Source organism: Mauremys reevesii, linkage group 6 (assembly GCF_016161935.1).
Source record: "Mauremys reevesii isolate NIE-2019 linkage group 6, ASM1616193v1, whole genome shotgun sequence".
Classification (NCBI taxonomy): domain Eukaryota; kingdom Metazoa; phylum Chordata; order Testudines; family Geoemydidae; genus Mauremys; species Mauremys reevesii.
The window spans coordinates 97,929,473-97,954,678 of record NC_052628.1 but is presented as its reverse complement, the minus strand read 5'-3'; the positions used below and the strand labels follow the sequence as shown (position 1 = coordinate 97,954,678).

Genomic DNA, 25,206 nt, shown 5'->3' with positions numbered 1-25,206 from the left:
GATACTTCTGCATATTAAAAATGTCTATATGATAGGCAAAGTGAAAGTACATAGCTGGATAGCTACTCAAAATAGGATGTGGGAGAATGGCAAACAAGAATGAGGGAATATAGACCTTTTGATCCCAAACCTGACAGATAATTTAAAATAGGGATAATTTAATTAGTAGGGAAGAACAGCAAGATACAAACAAATATTTTTTTAAAAATTAACCCCCCAGCTGTAATTTCTAAGCCCATTACTTCCTCAGTTTCTTTTGTCTTATGTAATATGTATATGTTCTCTGATCAGATCTAGTTTGAGGACTGATTCTGGAAGGTAACAAACACCTTTGGAGAGGTACTGAGAGCCCTTGACTCTCATTGCAGTTCCTCTCTTGTGAAAATGCTGAGATCTTCAATAACCAGAAATAGTCAGGACTGTGGGTTTGTATCTCATCTGCAAGACATCAGTGCTATCCTCACAATGCTTCTTTACAGTGTGTTTGGGCATTGGGACAGTCCTGATTTAGAAGGGGAATGGCTTCTTGTAAATTGCCAGTACCACTTCCTGCAACATTTTTTGGCTTTACTTGGAGGCCTCTAATAAATATTGTCAGGCCTGACTCTACCATGGAACATCTAACAACATCACAGCCTGATATAACATGGTTACGTTACATCCTAAATGAACAAAATGATTTGGGAAATTCTAGGTAGAAATCAATGTTTTGCAGTGGATAAACAGATCACCTTCCTTTAAAAATAAGTGGTCACTTTTCAGAGACCCATTCCATGACAATGGCTTTAATAAACACCCTTTAAAATGTTAAAAAAAACCCATGAGAATGAATTTACTGGCTACAAAAAGAGCATTTCTTATGAGTATTAAAAGACTTTTCTGAGCCTAACAGTGTGGACCTCAATTAAAGGCAAGTGAAATGTAAATAGGTCAGTCAAGAGAGCCATAAAACTGAACAAGGTTATGTAGCATGCAACCAGAACAGAGATATCCTGGGGATATTTACGGTTCCACAGATTTATAACTGAAAAATTGAGAGTAAGGTTGTTTCCTGTGCTCATCCAAAGTACAGAGAAAATTGCATGTTTTGGTGAATGTTCTTTCTGCTGTGAACATTATTTAACAAACACAGCAATGATCTGTGCAGATTATTATAAGGAGTGATTTTAGTGAAGTATTTTTATTTGATTTTTAGCCAGTTGAGGACATCTGAATAAGTCAAATCTGTTTTCTCTACTCATAATGCCCTGGGTTAGCGCCTTCCAGTTCCTGACCAGCCAAAGAAGAATCTGCCTTCAAAAAAATCTATCCAAGGTGGTACATTGAATGATGGGACAAGAGTTTGGGAATTTATTCATTGCTATGTGAATGCTCATTTAGTGTAGCTGTGATCAATAAAGCTCTGTCTTGCAACTCACTGTTGAGCATCGGTGCCTTGTATTAATGTGCTCCCTAATAACCAGGACATGCAACTATTTATGTGTTGGTTGAGTGCATAACTATTTACATAACTTGTGTCTAAAATGGAAATATAGCGGACATTTGCTCTCTTAATATTCTCTTGAAATGAATACTTGCAGCTATGGTCCATTTGAATCTCTATCTGATGATATTGTGTTCTATGTACAAAGACAATCAGCGTATCTGTGCCAGTAGTGGCGTTATAGTTTCGGTGTTCAACCATTTTTGCTTTTCTAAAAGATGCTAATTATGTATTTAGGATGGTGTATGACATTGTATAGATTAAAAGGCTTTCTAGTGAGTGGCCTTTCGACTGACGAATGTTTGATTATTTTTTAATGTATACCGAGTATAATGCAACTGGTCTGTTAGCAGCTGTAGTGACAGAAAAAAATAATGTAATTTAATTAATAATTGCACCACTCACCAAGACAGCAAAAAGTTTGATTTGAATATTTGCCAAAAATGTTATTCCATTGGAATGTCTGATATATTAGAGATAGAAAAGACCCGTTAAAGCCATGTAATCTATCCTCCTACTAATATGGGAATATTATATTCTAGTTCTGTGTTTAGGCTAGTTTTAGAGATTAAGTACCAGCATTTTCTTCCTGCCTTCAGCAGTCCCCGTCCCTCCCTCCCGCCCCCGCCCCGCCCTTTTTTTTTGACCTGTAAAATTGTCAGCATAGTTATTTATACCTAGGGTGACCAGATGTCCCATTTTTTAAGGGACAGTCCTGTTTTTTGGGACTTTTTCTTATATAGGTGCCTATTACCCTCCACTCCCTGCCCCGTTTTTTCACAGTTGCTATCTGGTCACCCTATTTATACTTGCATTAAGGTTACATAGATGTCTAACTATCTAATTGCTCCTGCAGGTCAGGTACTCAGACATACGTATGACAATGTTTGGGTCCAAATAATTGCGCGCACAAAAATAATTATGGCACAAAATTATGCCTGCAACTACTTGCCCCCATAATTTGCAATCATAAAAAAAGAGGCCAGCTTTTGAAAATCTGGTGCTACTGGCAAGATATTGATACGTAGAACCACCAAATATATTTTTCTATATGCGGCTGTTGGGTTTGTTTCTTTGTTTTTACATTAAAGGCAATTGGGAAGAATCCTGCCCTAACCGGAGGTAAACTAAATACCTTACCAGGTCTTTTTCATCTCTAATTTCTGTAATTCTGATTATTTATAGTGTGGCCAAATGGAAATATTGCTTCATCTTTTCCTCATATGTTGCTCTCTATTACCAAACAAACAGACTTTCACATAGCTCTGAGATTCCAGAATAATTTCTCTTTTACCCAGGCACTGACTCCAAGCAACCTTGCAAAAGTACATTTCAAGGTTTTGAGGAAACAGTAAATTGGGTAAGTGTCTGCATCAGCTCCCTAGCTGTATATAGAACATGCTGGTGTTTCAGAATTTTGAAATCTATTTTTCATACTAACCACAAATCCAGTCTTTACAAATAAAGGATCTTGTCTGCGCAAAATATTCTACCTTCTGGATTGGGCCTTAATAACCCAGAGCCAAATTCATGAAAGCAATAACTGCTTGATGTATTTATTTACCTTTTTTAGAAAAGTCATTGTACTTTATTTAATCTGGTCATTTGAATCTGTTTTCTAATGTGAACAAATTTCTATTAATGATTTATCTGCTGCATGAATAGCAAAATGGTATTTTTATAGCTATATTTTGAAAAAGAGAACTGGAGAGCTTTTATGAGACACTTTTTTTAAAATTAAGTTGTTAGGTAATAAAAAGACACTCTGTTCTGCAGGCAAAAAGTTTTATTGGCATTCAGATGGAGACATTTGTAGAAGAGATGGGGATTGAAGCCCATCTATGGCTACCTTGAATGACAACTCTGGAGAAGTTTTATAAAATAAAAGTAATACGGTGAAGTTTAGTACATTCCTAAGGGAAAAATTTTTTCTTCAGAAACTGTTATCATGAAGGCTGTGGTACCAGAAAGCATTGTTGTGCAGGGAATTTGTGGGTATATAGAGCCAAATCTCTGCCCATACAGGCCAATGCTGTGCAAATGTCATAAGATTGTATACATTGAATTTTTCTGTCTCCTGTACTTTTACTACATAGAGGACTATCTGGCCCTATGTCTGCAAACCATAGGAAGCACTTAAAAAAATGAGGGGTAGTTGGTAACTTTCTTCAGTGTGTTCCAGGCTGTTTCCAGCTTGGGAGAGCTAAGCAGAACCAAAACATTCCAGATTGGAATTGTTATCATTATTATTATTATTCTGAGAGTTGTATTGATAAAGTGAGCTGGCTAGTAAGGGTGTGGCTGATCAGAATGCTAGATCCTCATTCCTAACCCAAAATCCAGCTGGTTAAAATTAAGTAATACATCATTCTGATGCCTCAGATTGGAAATGGAAGAGGAGAAATAGACTGTCCCTTTGCATTAAAGTCTCTTCTCGCTTTGCTTGCCAGTGAAACAGAAGAAAATGTTCTTCTCTTTGGTACCTGAATCTGATTTGTTTAGTTTACTGTTTGGAATGGACAGGAGTTAGCTGTCCACTAGAGAATGCATTGTATTTGTTTGCTGTTCCTTGTAATAGCATGTTACTTTGATTTGTTTTTAGGATAATAACTGTGAGAATGACCTCTCAGTTTGGCTGCTTCTTCCGGATGAACTGTGGCTATGCATCTTCTCATTGTTTTCCCATAAAGAGCTTTCTCAGGTTGCCCAAGTCTGCCACCGTTTCCACCAGCTTGCGAGGGATGAGTCCTTTTGTAAGTACATTAAAATACCTAGCTAGTAATGGTCAGTAAGCAGAAAGAAAGGAAGGTCCTCCAAGGTAACTAAGAATGCCAGTATAAAGGAAATCTCTAGTGTAATATCAAAAATATCCTGGGATTCAAGATATAGGCAATAGGATTAGCAGCAGGAACAGACATTTCTGTGTTGAACTACATAGAGGAGTGAATCACTAAAAATGTTTATTAAAATGTTTAAAATAAAAAAATGAATAATTACCAATCAATTTGGAAGATGTCTGTTTCCTACAAAGTTGAATTGAAAGAATTGGCTTCAGCTTCATCATGCTACCTTGCAACCTGTATAAATTTACAAGTGTAAAGAAAACTGTGAAGGCACTGGAAATTAGGAAACTTTGGAGTTATAAATTAAGATCTACTATTGAAAAGAAAATAGTTGATTTAACAATGATTAAATCAAATGCTAAGTTAAATAAATTGTTTAAAAAAACTTGATAATTTAGAATTGATTCAAATTGCTTTCTAATGGTGCCAGGGGTGGCTCTAGGATTTCCGCCGCCCCAAGCAGGGCGGGACGCAGCGGGGAGGGGGGGCGCTCTGGCGGTCGCCGGTCCCGCAGCTCCGGGGGACCTCCCACAGACGTGCCCTGCGGAGGGTCCGCTGGTCCCGCGGCTCCGATGGACCTCCCGCAGGCATGCCTGCGGATGCTCCACCGGAGCAGTGGGACCAGCGGACCCTCCACAGGCATGCCTGTGGGAGGTCCACCGGAGCCGCCTGCTGCCCTCCCCGCGGGACGCCGCCCCAAGCGTGCACTTGGCGCGCTGGGGTCTGGAGCCGGCCCTGAATGGTGCTGCTGTCCCTCAGTCCTACTGTACTTTGAATTACATTGAATCCTTGCTTTGAAGTGTAACCAAAATGGCATCTCTTCCTGAAAAAACCAGACTCATTCACTGAATATGTATATTGAAATTAGAGATTGGATATTAAACCAAAAACTCCGAATTGGAACAACCCAAACAAGTTCCCCAGAAAAATCATGGAACAGATCCTCAAGGAATCCATTTTGAAGCAGTTGGAGGAGAGAAAGATGATCAGGAACAGTCAACATGGATTCACCAAGGGGAAGTCATGCCTGACCAACCTGATTGACTTCTATGATGAGATACTGGCTCTGTGGATATGGGGAATGTGGTGGACATGATATCCCTTGACTTTAGCAAAGCTTTTAATACGGTCTCCCACAGTATTCTTTCCAGCAAGTTAAAGAAGTATGGATAGGATTAATGGACTATAAGGTAGATAGAAAGCTGGCTAGATTGTTGTGCTCAATGGGTAGAGATCAACGGCTCGATGTCTAGTTGGCAGCCAGTATCAAGCGGAGTGCCCCAGGGGTCGATCCTGGGGCCGGTTTTGTTCAACATCTTCATTAATGATCTGGATGATGGGATGGATTGCACCCTTAGTAAGTTCGTGGGTGACACTAAGCTTGGGGGAGAGGTAGATATGCAGGAGGGTAGGGATAGGGTCCAGAGTGACCTAGACAAATTGGAGGATTGGGCCAGAAGAAATCTGATGAGGTTCAACAAGGACAAGTGCAGAGTCCTGTTCTTAGGATGGAAGAATCCCATGCACTGCTACAGGCTGGGAACTGACTGGCTAAGTGGTAGTTCTGCAGAAAAGGACCTGGGGATTACTGTGGATGAAAAGCTGGATATGAGTTAACAGTGTGCCCTTGTTGCCAAGAAGGCTAATGGCATATTGGGCTGCATTAGTAGCAGCATTGCCAGCAGATCAAGGTAAGATCTATTTGGCACTGGTGAGGCCACATCTGGAGTATTGCATCCAGATTTGGGGCCCCCACTACAGAAAGGATGTGGACAAATTGGAGAGAGGCCAGAAAAAGGGCAACGGAAATGATTAGGCAGCTGGGGCACATGATTTATGAGGAGACATTGAGAGAGCTGGGCTTATTTAGCCTGTAGAAGAGAAGAGTGAGTGGGGGATTTGGTAGCAGCCAGGGCCGGCTCCAGACCCCAGCGCACCAAGCGTGCGCTTGGGGCGGCGTCCTGTGGGAGGGCAGCAGGCGGCTCCGGTGGACCTCCCGCAGGCATGCCTGCGGATGCTCCACCGGAGCCGCGGGACCAGTGGACCCTCCGCAGGCACGTCGGTCCACTGGAGCTGCGGGACCGACGACCGCCAGAGCGCCCCCCACGGAGTGCCGCCCTGCTTGGGGCGGCGCAAATCCTGGAGCCGCCCCGGTAGCAGCCTTCAACTACCTGAAGGGGGGTTCCAAAGAGGATGGAGCTAGGCTGTTCTCAGTGGTGGTAGATGGCGGAACAAGGAGCAATGGTCTCAAGTTTCAGTGAGGGAGGTCTAGGGTGGCTATTAGGAAAAACTATTTCACTAGGAGGGTGGCGAAGTACTGGAATGGGTTACCTTAGGAGGTGGTAGAATCTCCATCCTTGGAGGTTTTTAAGACCTGGCTTGACAAAGCCCTGGCTGGGATGATTGAGTTGGGGTTGGTCCTGCTTTGAGCAGAGGGTTGGACTGAATGACCTCCTGAAGTCTCTTCCAACCCTGATATTCTCTGATTCTATGCCCTTACTTACAATTTGTGGTTAAAGTGTAATTGTGGCCCTACCTGTTTGCACCAGTCATCCCTTTTATTTCGGTAGTTTGTTTGCAGAATACACCATATTCACACACAAAAGAGACTTTGGACATGCTCTGCTTTGATTTTGGACATTTAAATTCAGCCTTGGCCTGTCAGATGTTCTTAACCACTGTGAAAAAGGCAATATCATTCCATAATTCCATTTGAAATTTCTCCAAGCACGGGGGGTAACTATAATGTTACTAGACAAGCTGCTCAATAAAAAACATTGGGGGAAATTTTTCAGTTTCACAAAATATTGTAATTCAAGTCAATGATAGCTTGTGATGGAAGCTTTGTATGACATATTGAAAAACAACAAAAATTATTACTGTAGTATTTTTAAAAACATTTTTAAAATGCTTTGAAATGTTATAACAAAAAAGAATAGGCAAAGATTTTCCAAAACCATATTATGCCTGATGTCAGCATCTTTATAATTTATTTTAATTCTCTGATTTAAAAAATGACATGATCTTTTTAATTTTGGGATTATAATTGCCTTTTATTTGTGCCTTGTCCAGGTCTGGGTTATAAATTACCCTGCTTGGAATTTTTCAATAGGGTGAGTACTCAGAAATGTTTCCGTAAAGGAAAATTCTGTCATGCTTATCTTTGGTAACTTAGTTCCTGCAAGGTGCCCTCTCTGTCTCTAAGTTCACCTTGATATGTTATCCATGTACTTGCTCCAGATACCATCATGACTCCTACGTTCAGTGATCCAAGAAAATTGTGCTTGAGGTTATGCTCATACAAGAGTGTGAACAAAAATTGGTGAAATGGCATCTATTGTTTCAAACAAACAGACAGCCTGAGCAAAATGTCATTAATAATGGATATTTGTATCCAAATGGGCTCAGTGATTCTGATTCCATGATCATACTGAAAACAAGATGATACTGGTAGTTAAGTACCATACATTTTGTAAGTTACTGTCTCTGGCCTAATTGCTATGGTCCTTACTCCATAAATAGTATGGGCCGAATGAGTGCAGTATCTTTAAAGCCTCTTGAGCTGCATCCATTTCCTCACTGTAGAATTTGACCCTGTATGACTGTAGAGTGAAATGAGCTTTTTGTGGCTTTAGGGAAGTCCCTTTGGTTGGGATCTATGAAAGTCCCAGTTTTAGCTCCATTGTGAGCCACAAAACTCTAATTGAACCCTAAACTCACTTAGCACCTAATTTTTTAGAATAAAATTTCCCTAGGGGCCTAAGTTCCTGCCTCTAGGCATGCACACTGCTGCCTCCCTCTAGGCAGCTGGATGCCTATCTCTTGCCTAAGTGCCACAAACCAGGGAAAGACAGGTAGTTAGCCACCAAAGTCACATGCCCTGGGGGCTTGATCTGGTAGGCTACCTCGGAGCGTGTCTACTGGATTGGGTCCCATTTCAGACTCCAGGAGGAGCAGTAGTATTAGGTCCCTTTCAGAATCGAGGAGGTGATGCTGGTATGCACCTTAAAACTTTTAGCTCTGTCGTTAGTGCACTTACCTGGAATGTGGGAGACCCAGGTTCAATCCCCCTCTCTGCCAGAGAGGGAGAAATGATTTGACCTCGGATCTCCTTTCTCTCAGGAGAGTGCTTCAACCACTGGCCTATGGAATATTCTGATGTGTGGCTCCCTGTTGAAGCTGTTGATCTGTGGATAAAAAATAATGAATGAGTGGTTGAAACAGGGGGACTGGACAGGGTCTTTTACCTCCCAGGTGAGGACTATAACCACTGCGCTAAAAGTAATCAGTGGGTAGCACTTCCACCTTCTCCAACCATTTTGTGTGGTGGAGTGCCCATTTCAGTCCCATGAAAAACACCTTAAGCACCTGAGCTGCCTGACTCTAGATGGCAGGTTCCCAACTGTGGATCATTAAGAAGAGCTAGGTGCCTCCCTGCAGCTCAGACTTAGGGGCCTGTCTCTGAAAGAGGGGCAGGGCTTAGTGCACACACCCAACTCCTCAGCACCTCCCTTTGGCTGCTGGCTCCCTGCCTAATGCGCTGGCTTTTGTGGATTACATTCTCAGGTGCCTATATATCCCTGCTCATTGTTCAGGGAGCCTAGGCACCTAACTTGGCTTTGTGGATCAGTGTTGTTCCTGTGTGGTGTGTGGGGTTTTTTTTGTTTGTTTGTTTGTTTTTGTTTTGTTGCCTAAAAGTTAAGCACCATGATGCTCAGCATTGCAATGTCTAAATCCCTTCGTGGATCCCATCCATCATGTTTCTGTTTTTCCATCTGAGTAATGGGGAGAATATGTAGGTATCACTTCCAAAAGTGTTTTGTGCATTAATTAGTTAATCTTTGTAAAGAGCTGCCCCACAGAAATATGATTACATTTCATTCACTGCTGACTAGGGCCTTATTTGAACCGGTGACCTGGATAGCTATGGAAAATTCTTTTATCAACAGTAGTAGTTCATATCTGGATTTTTATATCCTTTAAACAAAGGAATCCCAGTCGCACTCAGAATTTCCTTCAGGTAAAATAACTGATCCAGCGTATTTTTATCCAAAAGCTTATCATAAAGATAGATACGTAGTTAAAACAACAACAACAAAAAGCACTGAATGAACTAAATGCCAGACGTTTAACAAAGAAAGAGACTTCTAAAAAAAGAACAAACTCAAGGCTGTGACTGGGGAGGCAAACAAAGCTGTAGGTCACCTGCTGTAGATGCCTGTGTCTCGGCTTATGTCACATTCCCACGGTGAACTCCAAGACAAATACTTACACCTTGAACAAACAAAGGTGGGCCATTAGACGTAGCTGAGTGTTGCGTTTCAGTGATGCTGAACAAATGTTCTAGGAACTAAGTGTATTGTTCTTTTAAAGAAGCAACAGCTGTCATGAATGGTCTCATGTTTATAACTATTGTGTAGCCATAGGGGCTTGCATTTCTAGATGAAGCCAGCAGTGCATTCTGTAAAATCTTTGAATTGTATTGTTGGATCTCATGTATGAGGTAAACTAAACTAACCAACTAGCCAGGAATCAGCTTAGTTTCTACTCCAGGTTTTTTCTTTGTGTGTTTGTTTTATCTTGTTATCTCTGCTGTGCATATCATCAGGAACTAAACTCTAGAAAGGAAAGCTGGAAAACATATTAGGAAGATTTTTCAATTCCACATGGCAAATACAAGTGAGAAAGTGTTTTAGAGGATGTACAGTATATTTCCATATTCCCATGTATTTCAGCCATACTGTAGCATATGGTTTTACAAATATTAAAGCAGTGAAGGTCTTTATCAGTCTGTTTTGGAGATTTTAGCAAGAGGAATTGCGTTGTTTTTCTGAGGCAAAAGCATTTTCTTTTAATTTTAACTATATGGGTTTAGAAAACGATATAATATCATGGTAGAACCTCCCCCCGCCCCCCACCGTAGATGCAATTATACCTGCATAAAGATGCTTATTTCCATATATTTATAGAAATGAACTGTCTGGCTGTAAACACCTTTACACTGGTGTAACTGCATTCACATAAGGGGATTGTGGCACTTTATCGGTTTCTAAACCAACACAGTTATAGTAAACAAAAACTGTACATAGACCAACCATAAGAGAATTGTTTGCAAGAGTTCAAGTGACAAGTTGATATTGATAGAACAGGTTTACAGTAACATGGGCAGTGGCCCTCTTCAGTACTCCCCCCATCTCTGGTGGGGGGGAGGGGGAGGGCATGCTGTGGATCAGAGGAGTAGTACCCTTATAGCACAGTGCTATGGAGATTCTGAGCTGCTCCACAACCTACAGGTAGGGCTGTGGGTCCAAGGGATTGCTTGCTTTTACTAACAAACATCATGTATTTAAGGACTCATTCAGTACAAAAAGAAGAAAAGCCTAATATAAGAAGTTTTTCATCCAGTATCCTAACAAAGAATAGTTATACCTTCTAATCAGGCTCATCACAAATAATGATGTCATTTAGTGCTTAAGCACAAACAACTCTATGTAGCTTTCTATGGACTCACAATTCATGGGCTGACCCAGACTCCCTTTGGCAGCAAGAGTCGGAAGGATTTCTCCAGTCAATTTTTCCAACCCTACAGCTTAGGTCCCTGCAAATTGTAAATCCTGCCCTGCTTTTAGCTTCAGTTCTCAGCGCCATCTTCATATTTTTATCTGTAGTCATCATCTTGGATATTACTCTATGCTGTACTTGTCCTGCCAATATGGTGTGTAGTTTGGATTATGTTTGATTGTACACAGGTCAGTTTTGGTGTATTAAAGCAACTTTACTGGGAGACAGGGTGCTGCTTGGAGCACCTGAATTTGATATAATGTTCATTGAATATTTAAAATAGCAGATTCATTTAGTGTGCTTGTATCTTTTCCCTTGGATTCTCTTTAGAACTAGTTGAAAAATGACCAGATACAAAGCTTTGCAAACTTTGTTTATTTTTTATAAAGAGCTTCACGTGAGCTCTTAGCGTATTTCTACCCTGCAATTAAAAACCTGCAGCTGGCCCTGTGAGGTTGGAGGGTCCAAGAGTTTGGGTTGCAGCTCAAGTCTGAAAGTCTACCCACAATAAAACAGCCTCTTAGCCTGAGTCCCATGAGCCAGCTGGCACAGGCCAGCTGCAGGTGTCTAAGTGCAGTGTAGACATACTGAGGCTAAAATTTTCTACCTTTTATCTATGAGGTAGAAATGTCTGAAAATAAAGAGTCAAGTAATAGTTATACCTATACATCCTCTGATTACTTTAAACAGTTGCATATTTCCTGGACTTAGCGGACTGGTAAGTGAATCTCTCAGTTAACATTGATGCATCATATTTTGCGTTTGCTCAGGATTAATATTATCTTTCACCATGAACATTTCATTTGTATAATATTTATATCCCCTTTACTTGTATTGGAGCACTCAAGGCAAAGTGTGCTGAGCTCCTTCAACTTCCAAGGAAAACAATTGGTGCTGAGAAAGATCAGACCCTATGTTTACAAGTATAACTCAAATGGAGAGGCTTGAGAAGCTACTGTATATGCCAAAGGGCATTTATATTAGTGCAGTTTTGAATGAGGTACATCATGGATTGCAAGGCATGAAAGGGAGTAAATCAGTCTAACGATCCTATGAAGGCTCTTCTGATACTTAACGTAGAATCCCATTTGGACTTTCATTTCTTTTTTCCACAACCACCGTTTAATTTAAAAAAGTTGAGAGATTTTGATTAAATGTTGTGTTGCTGTCATCTCAGTCAGACTATATAGGTTAGGGGAGTTTGATAGATAAATGATGGCTTTTGGCTTTTAGCTGAGCTATTTTGCTGAAAGCAATATGGCTTTCCTGGTCTGAAATGGAAAGTTCTTGACCCTTTGTGAACTAACTTTTTGAAGTGTATGTTCTAAATTGTTTATTGGGATTGTGATTGCTATTTATATAGCACCAGAGATGCGCATCGTACTTTATAGACAAGGTGGCGGGGGAGGAGGGAAGACCCTGCTGGGATATCTTTTCAGTCTAATTGGAATCATATATTAAGCAAAGGGTTTTCAGTGAATGAACGTGGACAGCTGAATTTATGCACATCTGTAATTCAGTTAGAACTATCATAAGTCACTTCAACATTCAAGCACACATTAAAATATATTATGTCAAATCTGGAGGTCTCTGCATTTGATCTATATTTAGGCAATTGAGTTATGTCAGTTTGGATTGAGTACAAACTAAATAACAATTTCAGGATTTGGCCCTAAATATATTCCTATCAAGCTTAGAAACTTTCTATATTCTTGCACAGCTGTTGCTGTGGTCACAAAATTGTTTGTGTATAGTAGAAGCTCTACATTTTGTAAACAGTTTGTTCCTCCTACCTGCATCATTGACTAATGACACAATTGAGGATTTGTGACATTGCAAGTGTTTCTAATGTGATGTCACAACCACTGAGTTATAACTACTGAAAGAAAAAGGCTAACTATTAACGAGAGCTATTTACATCTCTTTTTCTATGTAATCAACAATGATGGCAAAAGTACAATAGATGCCTATTTTTGGCTCACCACTCCCATGAAATGCTGAGTACTCTCAGCTCCTGTTGACTTCAGAATCTAATGAAGTTTTGTGAAATTATTAGAAATCTGTGCTTGGTTATTTAAGTTCACAACAACTAGAAAAAGCATTGGAATCTATATCAATGAATCTTAATGCCAAAGGGTTAAATCAGTAAGACTTTGCTTGGCATATATCAGATGACTGTTTAAAAAAAAAAAAGGTCCAGACTGCCAGCATTTCTGTCATAAAAACTCCGCCTACTACTAAAGAAAAGAAGAAGAAAGGGACATACTTCCTGCCCCTAGAAAGCTCAGCAGAAATCTTATTAGTAATACAGGTAGGATTTTAGAATACTTTTACATAAAAACCGTAAGGAAAAATAGACCTGTGTTTTATGAACCCTAAAGGATTATGTCGGGACAAAGAGATGAAGAAAACACCTGATTCAGTAATATAATCCAACTGTTATCCTGCATCTCATTTCTTTGGATTCTGTAGCAGAATGTCATTCAGCTTTGATTAGCGAGCCCGTTTTACCACCGAAAGCCACTGTCTGCAAAAGATTTAAATAGCTGTGTTCTTTACTTAAAGTTGTATCTTCTCTTATCCCTCATACAAAAAGAAAGAAAAGGCTTTATTTTGATCCCTTGTGTCCAGTTTCCTCTGGATCCTGTGGTATACTTTGAGTCAAGTCATATGCAGTCAGTCCAATTGTAATGTATCCATCATCTAAGTATACAGAACATGTCAAAGGGGTCATGGGTTTGAGTTCTCTTTTATTTTAGAAGTGCTGTATATTGTATATCTATGGACAATTGAGGTTAAAGTAGCCAATTAGATTAGGATTTGAAATGTCTGTTAACAGCAGAGAACTTCTCACTGTTGAGGTGACAGCCAAAATAAGTTTTTTTAAAAGTCAGTGAAAAGGGAAAGGAATTGCAGTGACCTATATTGTTCTCTTGCCACACCCAGGGCTGTATAAAAGTTTATCCAGAAGCTCAGTTCCATTGTTGCGTTGCTATGGGCATTGCTATGTAATGGTGTATCATACACAAATAAGGGAAATAAGTCTGTTATTTAAGGAGTCTTGAACCCCTGTAAGTTTAATTCTTTTGACAGTGGAAGTCAAATTACTCTTCTTTGTAATAGAGCAATTTCATTTTAAGATGCCTTGATGGTGGTGGTGGTGGTTGTTTTATTTCATGTTTAGAATGCTAAAATCAGCTCAGGTTCCCTAAGGTTTGCTTTCTATTCAGATGCTCCCTTGGCCAAGTCACATACACAGGTCACAAATCAATCACCCAAATCCTACATATCCTGAAGGAATCAGTGTGAGCAGCATCCTGAAACACACAAAAGAGATCAAGGAAAAAGAAAGGGTCTTAGCTGGAAGGAAAGAAATAAAGTGAAACCATGGGAGACAGGATTTTTTTTAACACAAGTATTAAAAGCTTTTTAGCAAGAAAAGGCCCTGCTCAGATAAAATTCTTTGATACTATCAAGGCCATGTTCAGGAGGGAAGTTGGAATCTATTTGAACAAGGCTACAGGTATAATCCGAGAAAAAATATATTTAAAATCATGAGTTTATTATTGACATTTTAATACACTCTTTTATATTAGTCCAGATAAACTGTGTCTTGTTGAACAGGCTCAAGCAGTGCAGAACTAATTAGCTGACATCAAAGACGTTGCTTTGGTAGTGAATAAAGATGACATGAACATTATGATCTGATTCTGGGAACTAAGCAGAGTATGACTGAGAGTGAACTGTTCTTTACGCAAAGCCTGACATATCCTAGAGGAAATTGCTAATTTACCTTAAGCTTTAGTTGGACTTACTTTTATCATAGTGTTCGTAAAAACTTTACAACAATAACAATAGCAAATATAGCTATATTTTTATGATATAGTTTTCTCTACAAAGAAGTTTGTCCTCCTGCCAACCAAGGGTCTAATTCTTCTCTTATTTACACTGTTGCAAATCAGGAGTAACTCTACTGAATAGAAGGAGTTATAATGATGTAAAATGGGTATGAGGTCAGATTCAGGCCACAAATTGTTAAATCATTGAAGTTCACACTAGTTTTACATTAAATGCTTACATTATGCAATATACTAAATGCTCTCAATACTGATTGATTTCCCTGGCAGCACCTCTCAAAGTGAGTCCCTGGGTGATTATGTGCACCATTTCTGTGAAGAAGTATAATTTAGATGTCTCCCTTCCTACTAAATAGAGATGGTACAATATTAGATGTACCCAACACAAGAGAAAAAGTCCTGATACTCTGGCAAATTGACAAAAAGCAGTCATGATTCTGTATACTACATTATATGCAGTGTTGTTGTAACCATGTTGGTCCCAGGGTATTATAGGGTCTAGGTGGGTGATATTAAAAGAAGTTGGTCCAATAAAATATATTACTTCGCCCACTGGCTTTGTAACCACTTGATATAAAAAAAATTGTGCATTTTCAGTTCATACTATGGCTTTTTGAAAGTTGAACTTTAATGATGGATATGTTAGTGAATACATTATGCAAACATACCCTGAAATTCAGTTATCCAACTGAGATCCATCAATAATTATATTCTACCATGTTAATCAAAACAATAGACAGTGAATATGGGCTTGTATTTTGTGTTTGACCATTTTGGTAATCTGGCTGTCTTTTTCCAGGGAGGCAGATTCAGATTTTAGACTGCCATTGCTTGAATGATGAGTGGCTGATCCACCTGGGACTACACCATCCCCAGTGTTTCACTCTTTACCATTGCCATGATGAAACACAGAGCATTACTCATAAGGGGTTAATGAAGTTCTTTCAGCACTGCCGAGACTCTCTTAAGGTAACATCAGCCTATGTTTAGAATACAGCTTTACTTTCTGAGACATTTAGTATGACGCAATACTAATATATTTCAGATTTCTAAACGTGTCCACAGATTTCTAAACATGTGCTCTGTCATATGCACAAACTGTAAAAGTAGCATTCCAGTAAAGAAGTATTTCATTCAACTGTCTACTTTTCTTACCAACTTTTCACAGTATTTTAAAAATGTCATGTTTGTCATGATGACCAGTATTGTGTCCTTGATTCCTTGTGCTTCCCCACACCCGTCTGTTGTACCATTAGTTTCTCATCTTATTCTTCATTTGTAAGGTCTCTCACCAAAGGCTCTTCAGCAAAGAAAGCCCTCATGGGATAAGAGAAAAGGTCCTCTCATGGATCAGTAATGGTTAAAAGTCAGGAAACAAAGGGTAGGAATAAAAGGTCAGTTTTCACAGTGGACAAGGACCTGTACCGGATCCAGTACTGTTCAACATATTCATTACATGCTCTGGAAAAAGGGGTAAACAGTGAGGTGGCTAAGTTTGCAGATGACACAAAATTATTCAGGTTTGTAACTTTTCACAGTCTGCTTTAGACTTAACTAAGGGATCTCACAAAACTGGGAGACTGGGCTACAAAATGGCAGATGAAAGTAATGCACATTGGAAAACATAATCCCAACTGTACATACAAAATGATGGGGTCTAAATTAAATTGGAGTCCTCATGAATAGTTCTCTGAAAACATCCACTCAATGTGCTGCAGCAGTTAAAAAAGCGAACAGAATGTTAAAAATCACAAGTAAAGGGGCAGATAATAAGTATGGAAACAGTTTTGTCATGGTAGAATTAGGCAAAATTTATGGAACAGTCATGGTAAAAATGTACAAAATCAGGATATGGTCATGACAACAAAAATATGTAACAATTTAATAATTAAATATTACAGTGTAATATTTACACAAAAAACAAACAACATTAATGCATTGGTTTTCATTTCCTTGTCAAAGTAAACTGTTTCAAAATTATATGCCTATTGTGCAATAATGTTTCAAACAAAAATAATGAAAAACTACAAAAATAACTAATTCTTTTTAGTAAAGTCCCTTTTGTAAACTGTTGTAATTTTGGTATAACAAGTTATGCAGAGACAGATTGTTGTTGGGTTTTTTTTATGCGGCATCTGTTGTCCCCACACACATTTTTATAAGATGAGAAGGAGTGTTTGTCATCCATGCTGTTGACTGGAACTGCTAATCATCGCAGGGCAAGTACTGACAGAGCTGAGAATTTGGCCATTGTGCTTCTCCAGAACTGGAAAACATCCTCGTTCCTCAATTCTGGAACTGCTCCACAGTAAGCCCAATATTCTGTCTGTGCTGGAATATTGTCTTCAAACAGTGGTATATTGTCAAATACTGTGGTCTCACAAATGTCAGTGTTTTGCTTAATTTGACTCAAATACACTGAAGTTAAGAACTGAAGAAAGTGGCAGCAGGTTGGTGAAAGCGAGAACTTGAATCAGTGTCCATATATGACTTCATTTTCTTTGAGCTTTCCATGAGTGTTGTTTATGCAGTTGGGTGTTGGCAAGTTTCAGAGCAGCTCTCTGCCTACAACACAAAATCACACATGTCATTTTTGACTTGATGAGCGCAAACTGTGGACTCTTCATAAACTGTAAGTGTGTTCATGATTCAGGGCCCAAATTCTCTTAGAGCTTGGAGTTCAGCAGCTGCTTTGGATTGGCAAAGAGCAACAATCTCTTGAACACTTGAACTACTGCTATGACCATTCTCTTCTGTAAAAAAATGAAACGTAATCCTCAGTGTGTTCAGTGTGATAAAGAGCTGCATTGAACTAGGTGTTCCATCTCGTTATTATGGGAGGTTGTTGTGATGGAAGGACTGTTCCCTCTTTCTGTTAGAAACATACAGAACTAGACTTTTCTTGCAGGGCAGGCAGTGAAAGCACATTTTACAGCCACAATTAATTTATTTACTTTCAAAAGTATCTTCCTCTACAGATTGCCCACAAAGTTAAGCAAATGTGCCATGCATTTAAGGTGTGCAGCATTTAAAAACGTTTTCAAACCTTGATTTCAAGCTTTCCTCATGTACGTGGCGTTAGTGGTCATAAATGCAGTGTTACGGTCAAATGGTAGGGCAGAATTTTCAACTGTTTCCCATATAGCTTTGTGGACGGTTTTAAAATTGACTGCTTCCAAAACTTCACAGTGTAACAAAAAAAAAATCCAGCTTGTGTTCACTTGCATCAGAAGTGCCTGCATTGTCACTGCTTGTTGGGATGGGGATGGCAAGAATGTTAAGCACATACGTTTTCTTCAGCATCGGAGTTTCACCTGCGACAATGCTAATTCCTTCACAGGACTGCAACTTTTCCTTTGATTCTTCAATGTGACAGTCAAACACTTTGGAAGATAACATTTTCTAAGTTGATCTGCACTTGGTATAACACCTACCGTGCTTTCTAAAAACCATCTCAGTTTTGGATTGTCAAGGGTATGCAGGGGTATATTTGCAGCAGAGTGTGTTAATTTGAACACTTTACTTCTCCTGTAAAGCTGCTACTCGATCTTAGTATTAAACGGCTCTGTAACTGTTTTCTGTAACTTTTTAAAATTTTTATCTGCGTTCATTTTTAATGCCTTTCGTTTGCGCTTATGAGTTGCACTTTCAAGATGCTTATCACAGCTAGTGTTTCTTATAAAATCAATATTTATATTGCATGATGTAGAAAACAACTTTCCTTCACTTTCATAGAATGTTTTAGGGTACTGCTCTGCTCACTGCCTCACACTTAATTTTGACATTTCATTCATTTTTTTTGTTTGCTACTTTTCTGTCTTCTTTCAAATTAATCGCTGTAATCCCTTCTTTTACAAGATGCGTGACTCTTACGTATTAAATTTGACAAAGGCAGCGTGATGTAACATCCTTAGTTAATGTTGCTAGGTGAGTGACTAAACAAAGTGAGCAGTGGTGAATGGAAACAAATGTTAGCGAGTTTATTTCATTTCTTTTTTTACATATACTTCTTACAAATAAAAAAAATCATTTTTATAGGGATGGAATGGTGCATTTTAAGGCATTCTCTCTCTTTTCATGGTCAAACTGAAGTAAATGGCAAAATTTGTGGATTCTGTGCCAGTGATGACTGCCATGACATAATTGTACCCATAATAAGAAGACAGAAAATATCATAATGCAACCATATAAAACCATGGTAAGCCCACATCTTGACTACTGCATGCAGTTTGGGTCACCTCATCTAAGAAAGATGATATATCTTTATATAGAGTTGGAAAGGGTACAGAGAAGGGTAACAAAATGATTAGGGGTATGGAACAGCTTCCATATGAGGAGAGATTAAAAATGCTGGGACTGTGCAGCATAGAAAAGAGATGACTAAGGGGGGGATATGATTAGAGATGTATAAAACCATGAATGGTCTAGAGAAAGTGAATAAGGAAGTGTTATGTAACCCTTCACATAACAAGAACCAGGGATCACCAATGAAATTAATAGGCAGCAGGTTTAAAACAAAGAGAAGTACTTTCTCACACAAGATGCTGCCAACCCTTGGAACTCATTGCCGGGTGGATGCTGTGAAGGCCAAAACTATAATGGGGTTCAAAAAGAAACTAGGTAAGTTCATGGAGAATAGGTCCATCGATGGCTATTAGCCAAGATGGTCAGAGATGTAACCTCATGCTCTGGGTGTCCCTAAGGCTCTAATTGCCAGCAGCTGGGACAGGACAACAGGGGATGGATCACTCAGTAATGGCCCTTGTTCTGTTTATTCCCCCTGAAGCATGGGGCATTGGCCACTGTTGGAAGACAAGATACTGGGCTAGATGTACCATTAGTCTGACCCAGTATGGCCATTCTTACATTCTTATGCAAGCTATTCATTTGGCAGAGGAGGAAAATGAGTCACTGAGAAGTTAAAAGCCAAAATTTTCAAACATGTATGGCTAAAACTAGACACCTAAATCCTAATTTTAGTCTGAATGACTTGTTCAAGGCCACACGGTGAGTGAGAAACAGGACTGGGGTTAAAATTTTGGAGTTCCTGGCCCTCCAGTGGAAACTGTTGAAGCTCTACTTGGGATTCAGAATTACTTCAGAGTTTCTTTTAGTTTGTAATGCTAAAATAGGTTTCTGCATAGTGAATGGAACAGCAGCCTCTGCCAAGTAGGGAAATAAAATCTGTGAACCTTGTCACTGTACAGCTGGCACTTCCTCTGTATACAATGGGCAAAATTTATCACATATATTCCTGGTGTAAATCCATTAAGAATTCACAACTTTTTCATATGCTGAAAGACTTTACAGGGAAGAATCTCTCTCTCATTCTAGCTGTCATTAGTGAGCTAATTGTTCAGTGGGTATTGGCATACAGATTCAGTTAAATAGTAGATTTCAAATTTTGTCAGAAATATATTTGAGAACTTTCATTGAAAAATAGAAGAATCCTAGGCCTCTGGAAATAAAAAACCAACAACAACAAATGTTATTATCAAGGTATTAAAAAGCCGCAGGTGCAGTGCTTTCACATCCTGTTGATCCTAATTGTAGTTCATAAACATCTGAATGTTCTCCTAAGCATAATGAATTAAATTCTGCTTTCAGTTACACCAGCGTAAATCCCTAGGAGCTCTACTGATGGCTTTGCACCAGTGTAACTGAGTAGAATTTGACCCAATATTTTAAACTTTCCCTCTTTTCCCCTCCCAGCATCTATAAGAGCAGTTTGTAATAGTCATAGAGGTCACAGGATTCAGGAAATAAGTAGATTAGTTGGATGTCTTTAAAATACCTTCAGATTATTTGACTGCCTTTTGTTTGCAAAACTCACTTTGTGATATCCTTCTATCAACTTGGCATGTAATTGCGCAGTTCTGTATCACATGCCTCGCTATGCAAACTGAATAAAAGTTTTCCATTCAAAACATTTTAACTAAGCAGTTAAAATATTCTGAATGGAAAGTCTACCACTAGTCAGTAGCAACTTATTTAACAAACACGTTGCAGGTTTCATTGTTTAGTCCATTGACTTTCTTAAGAACTGCAGTGGTGAATCATGCCCTACAGTGCAACTTCCCTTAACTATATTTGAATCATCTGACCTTTTAGGGCATTACTGTGGCTCCTTATGTAACTCTGAGCTCACTTTCAACTCTGAACATCTTCAAGAATTAGGCCATATGTGACATTCCCATTTAAATACCCCCTAGATGTTACAGGTTTTGGCTGGGCAATAGAATATTGTACATGACAGAGGGGGAAGTGTAGTACACTGGGGGTGAGGGGGGAAACCACTTTTATTCATGCGACCAATACCAAATCCAGAATAACCAAAGCATTACATTGATTTTTTTTCCTTATGTAAATACTATCAGTGCCTTCAGTACAAATGAGTTTTCCTAGGCTAAATAATGTCTTCCTATAGCAGTATTCATTGGACAGGGGGAGGAAATCTCTGAAAAGATGCATTATTGGTGATTCTCTCAGATCATCCAGTTGTGTGCAGGGTGGATAGGAAGTATTGTCCCCTCTGTGGAATAAGCTGCATGGATAAACATATGTATTCCCAAGAATACGTGTGGTGTATGTAGTAAATACAGTGCTTATCCCTACAGATTACCTGGTAATTGTATTTAATTGCCATTTAATGTGTGCCCTTGTTTAAAGGTGAACTCTGTAGGAAAGTTGTTGGGGTTTTTTTTCTGCTTGTTTTTTATATTAGAAATATGTCACTTGTTTTGTTGAAGGGCCTTCTGGAAGACCAGAGAATTAAGTGGGATAATGATATCACCAGATGTGTTGCAACTTTCCCAACCCTCAGTTTAGGGGAGATTGGGGTTCTCACAGAGACAGCTTGTATCCCAGTTGTTTAATGTTAGGAGCTAGAGTTAAAGAACGTCCCGTCCTTCCTTGATCTAAGTCATGGGAAAGCTGCCACTCAGGTTTCAACCTGATGTGATGTCACTGTTCTTTTCCAGTTCTTCAGGAACAAAGGGTCCTTCAGAAAAACAGGGAAATCAAGCTCTGATATTTCTGTTTATACAAACAAGCTGTAACAAATCCCCAGAACAAAATCCTTTTGGTTGAAAAAATACTAAGGACCTGTCCCATGAACAGTTTGTTCATGACAATCTGAGGTGTGAATATACCCTCACTAACCTGCGGAGGACTAACTCTCCATATGGATCCCGCTGACATGCATTAACAGTTTGTTAATGCTTTTTGATCTAGTCCTCTTTGAAACAGGCTAGACCACAGCACATTAACGAATTGTTAATGCATATCAGCATGATACACATGACAGGTAGTCTGCAGCAGGCTAGCGTGAAGTGGATTCACACTCTTGCTTGCTGCCAGGAGCGGCTCTAGCAATTTTGCTGCCCCAAGCACGGCGGCACGCCGCGGGGGGGCGCTCTGCCGGTCGCTGGTCCCGTGGCTCCAGTGGACCTCCTGCAGACGTGCCTGCGGAGGGTCCGCTGGTCCCGCGGCTCCGGTGGAGCATCTGCAGGCACGCCTGCGGGAGGTCCACCGGAGCCGCAGGACCAGCGGACCCTCCGCAGGCACGCCTGTGGGAGGTCCACCGGAGCCACCTGCCGCCCTCCCGGCGTCCGGCAAAGCGCCCCCCGCGGCATGCCACCCCAAGCATGCGCTTGGCGTGCTGGGGCCTGGAGCCAGCCCTGCTTGCTGCAGACTAAATGTGTGTGTGGACAAGCCCTGAGTCTTGAATTTTCAAAGGGGGTTAAGGGAATTCGATGCTGAAATCCCACTAGAATTCAGTGGCAGTTTGACAGCTAACTTTCTTAGGCTCCTTTGAAAATTATAGCCTATGATTGTCATTATGCATTATAAAGGAGAAAAAAAGTAGAAGTAAAGAGTACAATCTTTTTGTTTGTTTTATTTTGTAGTTCACCTTTGAACCACAAAATAAGATGCATCTACAATGTCATTAACAGTACTTAGCCTGTAAACATCCAGTATGTATGTATCCAATCTGTAAACAAGAATGTTACTCAAATGATAAACAGTTGCCATACTAATAGTTTTACATTGTTTGTGCCCTGTAAATTAAACCATAATTGCAATGACAATAAGATCAGTATTAGTAAGAAAATGTTTGTTATTAGATTTTGATTTGCCAATAAATAGTTAAATTCTAATTCGTAATGGTTTATGGCAAAGATTACAGCAGTTTTACCACTGCCATGTGTGGTAGTACAAAAAGAGCCACAGAGGCTTTTAAAAGGGGACGACTTCTTCAAATACTGGGAAGCTATAATAGGCTTATAGTATTTGTATTCATTCTGTAAAGTAAGAATCTGAAATCTACTTTCCTCAGGATGGAATGTTTGACGTCCTAGTTGACTAGATTTCTGTTCTGTTAGTTTATTAATACTCATCTTTACCACATTGGAATAATGATTGTTTTTAGTATTTATATAGTGCTTTACATTGTAAAAGCACTCTACAAACATCAATTAATTTACACAATGTCCTTGTAAAATAGGTAATTGTTATCTCCGTTTCATAGTTGAGACATAGAGGTAAAATGACTTATATGAGGCCAAACAGTGCTCCTGATTCTTCTCACAGGTGTAATTCCACTGACTTCCGTGTGGAGTGTAACTCTATCAACTTCAGTGGAGTTACTCCTGATTTACACCATTGTAAGTGGGAGGAGAATCAAGCTCAAAGAATGAGTGGCAGAGCCAGGATTAGAACCCAGGTGAACCTGTCTCCTAGTCTGAAGACCCATCAAAGTCCCAAATGCTTGGAAGTGGGACTAATAAACCTTGGGTATCTACAGGAATTAATGTCTAAATGCCACTAATGTTTAATTTGCACTGAGGATTAATAAAACTTTGTCCCAAAGTTTAAAAACCCATCTCCAATGTTGTAAATGCAATCAGTTGATAATGCAAATAATTGGGAGTGTAAATTATGGCTTTTAGGCATCTAACTGCATGATTTGCTGGTGCAGTCAGTTAACTTCACATTTAAATGCCATAATTAGTACTTGCAATTGATTACTCTCACAAAATTAGTGATAGGATCGAAGCCCCTTTTAAACTTTGGTCCATCAATTTACAAATTATTCAATATGTTGGTATTGAGGTACTGGCTAGGCCACTTTGCAGTTGTCATCAAAGAATACAAAATACATATCTCTATTCAAGTTTCCGTACAGTGATATGTTTAACAATGCAATTCGAAAAAAACCTCACATCCTGGAACTATGCTTGGCAAGGTGTCACCATGCCTCCATGGGTCAAAACTGAGAATACCAAATTCATGACAAACTGCTGAGAAATAGGGCAGACACACCCAAAACTAATGGTTATTCTTCCATGAGATATACTCAACCAGCAACAAAAGTAAACTTCTGTCACACCATGCTGGCTAACAAGAAGTCAGAAATACAGCCTCCTTCTGAATTCTAGTCCTGGATTCAGTACCCAGACACTAGACTTAATGAGTAGTTATTTAAAACCAATTTAATCAAACAAAAGGTGGTTCTGATCCCAAAGGACCAGCCACATACCCGAGTCAATATTTAACTCATATCTTACCCAATAATCATGCTATTGCCAATCCTTTAATATCTAAAATCTAAAGGTTTATTTCTATGAAGAAAGAAAGGTGAGAGTTAAAATTGGTTAAAGGAATCAAATACATACAACAATTGCAAAGTTCTTGGTTCAGGCTTGTAGCAGTGATGGAATAAACTACTGGCTTATGTCAAGTCTCTGGTTGCTTCCAAATCATTGGAAGGTCCCCGTCCCTTGGTTAGAATGCTCCCATTAGTATAAGTTCATAGTCCAGAGATCTGAGCAGGAAAGAGGCAAAATGGAGATGCTTCCAGGGCCTTTTATAGCTTCTGCCAATCTTTCCTCATAGGTCATGCTTTCTAGACCTTTAATCATTTTTGTTGCTCTTCTATGGACTTTTTCCAATTTGTCCACATCTTTCCTGAAATGTGGCACCCAGAACTGGCCCCAATACTCCAGTTGAGGCCTAATCAGCACGGAATAGAGTGGAAGAACTACTTCTCATGTCTTGCTTACAACATAAGACCATAAGAAAGGTCATACTGGGTCAAACCAAAGGTCCATCAAGCCTAGTATTCTGTCCTCTGACAGTGGCCAATGGCAGGTGCCCCAGAGGGAATGAACAGACAGGTTATCATCAAGTTATCCATGTCCTGTCACCCAATACCAACTTTTGGTAAACAGAGGCTAGGGATACCATTCCTGCCCATCCTGGCTAATAGCCATTGATGGACCTATCTTCCATGAATCTATCTAGCTCCCTTTTGAACCCCATTATAGTATTGGCCTTCACAACACTCTCTGGCAAGGAACTCCAGAGGTTGACAGTGCATTGCGTGAAAAAATACTTTCTTGTGTTTGTTTTAAACCTGCTGCCTATTAATTTCATTTGGTGGTCCCTTGTTCTTGTATTA

At 39.5% G+C, this 25,206-nt stretch overlaps 1 protein-coding gene across 1 annotated transcript in view; it reads left to right on the top strand.

Moving 5' to 3' along the window:
• The window catches only part of LOC120408123, a 91,800-nt gene that overhangs the window by 20,757 nt on the left and 45,837 nt on the right, over positions 1-25,206 (top strand). The window contains exons 5-7 of the mRNA XM_039544727.1: positions 2,782-2,843; positions 4,086-4,236; positions 15,544-15,713. Of these exons, the coding sequence (XP_039400661.1) occupies positions 2,782-2,843; positions 4,086-4,236; positions 15,544-15,713 (383 nt within the window). The remainder of the gene's footprint in view (positions 1-2,781; positions 2,844-4,085; positions 4,237-15,543; positions 15,714-25,206) is intronic.